The sequence below is a fragment of the Pseudorasbora parva genome, chromosome 23, assembly GCF_024679245.1.
Source record: "Pseudorasbora parva isolate DD20220531a chromosome 23, ASM2467924v1, whole genome shotgun sequence".
Taxonomy (NCBI): Eukaryota; Metazoa; Chordata; class Actinopteri; order Cypriniformes; family Gobionidae; genus Pseudorasbora; species Pseudorasbora parva.
The window spans coordinates 33,203,370-33,208,671 of NC_090194.1; the positions used below are offsets into that span (position 1 = coordinate 33,203,370).

General features: G+C 37.0%; 1 protein-coding gene and 1 long non-coding RNA gene across 2 annotated transcripts; one reads left to right on the forward strand and one right to left on the reverse strand.

Annotated features, from left to right (window-relative positions):
• Window positions 1–301: 301 nt before the first annotated feature.
• Window positions 302–1,434, reverse strand: LOC137063097 (uncharacterized). The gene is made up of 2 exons (XR_010901341.1): window positions 861–1,434; window positions 302–643 (listed from the first exon to the last, which is right to left on the reverse strand). It is a non-coding gene; the product is annotated as an uncharacterized lncRNA (long non-coding RNA).
• On the forward strand, window positions 643–4,172 carry LOC137063096 (cyclin-dependent kinase 2-associated protein 1). Its single transcript, XM_067434146.1, has 4 exons — window positions 643–782; window positions 1,454–1,545; window positions 3,294–3,420; window positions 3,511–4,172. Exons 1-4 carry the CDS (start codon window positions 728–730, stop codon window positions 3,576–3,578), a joined length of 342 nt encoding a protein of 113 aa, XP_067290247.1. The 5' UTR covers window positions 643–727; the 3' UTR covers window positions 3,579–4,172.
• The last annotated feature ends 1,130 nt before the right edge of the window (window positions 4,173–5,302 follow it).

Below are 5,302 nucleotides of genomic sequence, written 5' to 3' on the forward strand. Positions count from 1 at the left end.
TTACTTTTTGTATTGGTGATGTGTATTGGGCTTTCTGGGGTAGCGCAAAGTACGTACTGTACGCACACCTGAAATCTTTTAAGTTTTTATTCAGCAAATGTATAAATCTAGTTCTCAAGATCAGATGAGTTTTTTTTAAAGCAAAAACAAAAAACACAAGGTTTCACATTTATTTCAATGTAGTTTAATAACATTTTGGCACAGTAAAAAGTACATAATGTACAAAGCTAAACGAAATAATCCAACTCTAATTAAACAAGGTTTGTTCAACTAAATCCTAAAACCTTTTTTTTTGTCCCAAATTTAAAAATATAAGATTTTGAAGAAGAAAAAAAAATGTTCAATATATTGTCATATTTAATCGTACAAACATTTTCCATGTGTTTTTTTTTAAATAAAAGTGGATTTTTAGTAAAACACAATTAAAACATTCAAGTAAAACACTTAAATATTTGTGCCAACGAGCAGTATTTCTTCTTTAATGGTTTTGTAACTTCTCCAGTTGTCACTGCGATGATGGACAACATTGTTTATTTTTTTTTATTAATTATGTGTTAATTGTCTTGAGTTCTTTGTGATGATGATGGACAGCAGTGTGGGTGTCATGAGGAGTGACGCGGCCATATTTGCCGGTGCTGCTCCGCTGTAAACAAAAAGTGTCTGTGAGACGGACGCTCCGCTGATTTTAGGGACAATTTTATTTCTCTCATTTATTATCTCTTCAGGTATGTCTTACAAACCCAATCCCCATCAACACCTTCCGGGAACTTCTGGGAACCAAGGTATGCCGAAAAAGCGTGGAAAACTCTTCGTCTTGAGTGTATTTGATCGAATGTAAGAATTGGCGTGAGAAAGAATACCTGGGGAAAAGCCGTGTGTAGTTTTTGTCCAGTCTGATCGCTACAGGGTCAGATCCTTCACATCCGCCATTATTACTAGTGAAAAAAAACGCTTTCCTCGCCTTCGATAGGGCTAAATATCGGCGTAAGGTGCATTTTCGGGTTCTTCCCGAAGGGTCCGCGTCGCGCCGTGGCCGGATGGGTTTGTGTGGAGGCCGCTAGATTGTGATAAAAATGAATCCTTTTAGCGGCTAAGATCAAGCCCGTGCCGTTTCCTCCATGATTGTCTCTTGGGCTGTTGATTGATCGGATTCAGACGTGCAGTTTTTTATTGCTCTTTGGGGACACCTAGTGGCCGAGGGTGGCGTTGCACAGAACGAGCGTGACGGAGACCGGGGCTAGTTGTCACAGGGGTTGTGTATCAGTGGGTTTTAAGACAAAAGGCCAATTACGGAAATGCACAAACAATTTTTCAGCAATTAAACTATCTATCTAATTAGTCTTGTCTAGAAATAATGCATGTGTTTTTGTAAATAATCATCGCTCTATGTTTTATCATAATCGCTGTATGTTGTTTCATACAGGGAATTATTCCTATTGTTCACTCTTAACAGGAAACATTCCTTCTCCATCTTCCATGGCAACAATACAGTCATACAAGCCAATTCTAAACGACTTTGGACCACCTTCATTGGGATTCCCACAGGTAAGTTTCAGACTTGTTATAGTATAGAATTAAATATGTTTTTTTTTTTTTTTTTCAAATTTATAACTTTCACTCCCTTTTGCAATAACATTTCACTTGAGGGCGGGACAACCTGTCACTTATATGAGATCGACCAATAGCAAACCACAACCATTCAGTCAATTGCCCATGGACAAAATCTACTTTCACTCGGATATACATCACAATAGGGAACAAAAGTCCATCGCAACTTCAGTTTCATGCTGACTTTTTTAATAAAATAAAATCAAAATACATTAAAAACTATTATTGATGACAAAATTACTGTGAAATTAAAATGAAGACAGAAAAAATTAAAAGTAAAAGCTAATTTATAATATTAACCATAATAGTTACTAAAATAACAGCTTTGATGCTTTTTTACACTTTAAAACTCATTCTGTCCTAACAAACATTTAAAGGGATAGTTTACCTAAAAATGAAAATTACCCCATGATTTACTCCCCCTCAAGTCATCCTAGGTGTATACGACATTCTTTTTTCAGACAAACACAGAGTTATATTAAAAAAATATCCAAACATTATAATGAGAGGGAATGGTACATTAGATTTTGAAGCCCAAAAATGCATATCCATCCATCATAAAAGTACTCCACGAGTCTAGTTCCACTCCAGAGTGACCTCTGACCTTACACATGACGTATATTCATACATATATACGTTTATTTCGAGAGTGACGCTATTCTCACCTAAGCTTATGATGCTCCTAAATCATACATCATGTGCCAGGTCAGAGGTCACTCTTCTACCAGAACTCGACTCGCGTACGGCCGTCACCAGAAGCCAGTGATTTAATGTTTATAAAGTTTTAAATATAGGTTGTTCTTACACAAACGCATGGCTTCACTTCAGAAGGCCTTTATTAACCTCCGGGTGCGTGTGGAGCAGTTATATGATGGATGGATGCAACTTTTGGGGTTTTACTGCCATTATAAAGCTTGGAAGAGCCAGGATAATTTTTCATATTACTCCGATTGTGTTTGGCTGAAAGAAGAATGTCATATACACATAGAATGGCTTGAGGGGGAGTAAATCATGAGGTAATTTTCATTTTTGAGTAAAATAACCCTTTAAAGGTGCGCCTATCTTGGGACATGTGGTCTTCACCTCACAGCCGGTGGAAAATAGGACTCAGGCAGAAATCATGTTCATGGATGTGGTTATTAACGTTACTGTAGTGTAAAGCAGAGCAGGACCGAGTGTTGTGGAGCTGAGCACGGCAGTTGGAGCGATTGTTAAACAAACACACGCCTCGTGAACACCGGGACTTTTATTATGACGGGACACAGTCGCCAGGCGCCTGCACTATTTCCGCTCCGTTCATGATTATGAGGTAAAGCAGCTCTGTTTATCATATTAGACACATTTAAGTGTGTTTAAAATGATGTTACTCTGTGCGTTCGCTCGGCGCTGCTGTGACATGTTCACACTGCTAAGAGAAAAGCGCTTCTGCAGAATAAAACCGGGGGTAACGCAGATATGACGCGATTGACAGGCGACTACCTCAGACGTTATGCTGACACGTCCCGGGTCCTTGGTTAAATTAGCAATTTTCTCACAGTTTACAAATAGTTGGAAACATTTAGGATATTGTAAGAACTCAACTGAACAAAATATATAACACCGGCCTTGTGGGTTTTGGATATTTTACTGCAAAAATACTACATAGTGCACCTTTAAGTTTTTCCCCCCTCTTGTATAATTTTTAGGGTCCGAATGGAAACCAAGTACCTCAGAGTAAATATGCTGAACTCCTCGCCATCATTGAAGAACTTGGGAAAGAAATAAGGCCAACATATGCAGGGAGTAAAAGCGCCATGGAGCGACTTAAAAGAGGTTTGTGCACAAAAGCGATACATCGGCTTTCATCAGATGCACTCGTGTTATACTTACTCAGCATCTCCAATATTGTGTCTTTCTTTGAAGGCATCATTCACGCCAGAGGGCTCGTTCGGGAGTGTCTGGCAGAGACAGAAAGAAACGCCAGATCCTAGCGCCTCCTTCCTCGTTCTCTCCGTCCGGCTGAAAGAACTGTGTCTTCTTATACCGTCACACGGGAATCATGCATGCCTTTCCTTTGAGGGGGACAAAACAATCAACAAGCGGAGCATTTGTGTTACGAGTTGCGCTTTTCACCTGTGTTTTGGAGGGGATAAGGCGCGACGTAGAGAATATATCTTCTGGGTTATAAATGCAAGAGATCTGGAAGAACTGTTGCCATTTGAGTCGTTTTTATATATTTCATTTTCCTTGACCACATAGTATCTTTAAGAACAAATAAGCAAAAATGCATGCAACCGAATGAAAGGTCCCACACTAGAATCTGCATGGCTTTTACAGGTTAGACTAGGTATGTGCTTTTAGAAATAGGTCTCAGGATTAGAAGGTCTTTTCTCCTCGGACACACTCACGGATAGCTGAGTTTCCTTTTAATCGGGGAGGTTCTCAAAAGTATTATAGTGATGCCATTACTTTCGTCTTTATTTGTATTTATTACCTTGTGTAATACAATGTATTTTCATGTAAAGACAAAAAAGGTCACTCTTTGGAATTTTGTATATCTGTCAATAAATATGACATTCATTGTGTATGAAATGTTTTTGTTTAATGTTTTGCAAAAGAGTTGTGTTGAATTGCAATTTTACTATCTTTACATAACTTTAACATGGTAATTCCAGATTTTATTGTTGCTACAATAAAACTGCGGTAACCTGGTTTGATGAGCCACCTAAATATGAAATTAAAATGCAAATATTCTTACATTTTGGATCATTATGAATCAGCGTTTACCATAGTAATTATTTAAGGCTATATTGTATAAATTAATTTGCATGGTTTACAAATTAAAATAATGCTGTAATACAGCTCAAAAGCTCACTGAATTTTGTAAATAGATAACTGCATTGTAAATGTATTGTGAAGTGTGTCACTTTAATTTACTTGTCTTGGTCATTCTTATGAAAATTTCACCCAAATAGGGGGAAAAAATATGTAATTTTATAAACCAGTTTTATTAAAGATAAGTGGATTTTAGATACATTACAATTTTTTCAATTTGTGAAAATATTTTTAATAATAAATAGGCAAAACATTTCTTTGCTCAATTAACAGTATTGTAATGCATTATGGTATTATTTTTGAGTTTTTTTGTGTATTTGTTATTTTCAAAAAGTGATTTATTGTATGTAGGGCAAATTATAAGAGAAATACATTTCCTAATTAGGTTACACTTTATTTTATTTTGATGTAGTTACATTGTAATGACTCAAATAACCACTGAGTGATATTAATTAACTACATGTACTTACTTTACAGTTACAGTCGGGATTAAGTTTAGGGTTTATTACTTGTAATTATGCATAATTTACTGTTATTACGTAGTAATGTGCAACTTTGTGACCTTAAAATAAAGTGTTACCCTTAAATATTATTAAAAAAAAAAAAAAGGTCCCTAAAAGGCTTCTTTTTTAAGCAAAATGCAATCCTTTATTTATTTTGATAACCGACGGAAATGGAACCTAGGAATTTCCTGACAGGTGAAATGCACCCGTTACTCAAAAGACCAATCAGAGCCACTGTTGTGCTCTCAAAATGCGCAGAATCCTGCAAAAGAGCCAATCACAGAGCCTGAAGTGACGTTAACCATTTGGGCTGGCCAATCAAGGGACGCCTTTCGAACTCGTTCGGCCAATGGCGGTCCGCGGCGCAGTGTGTCGTC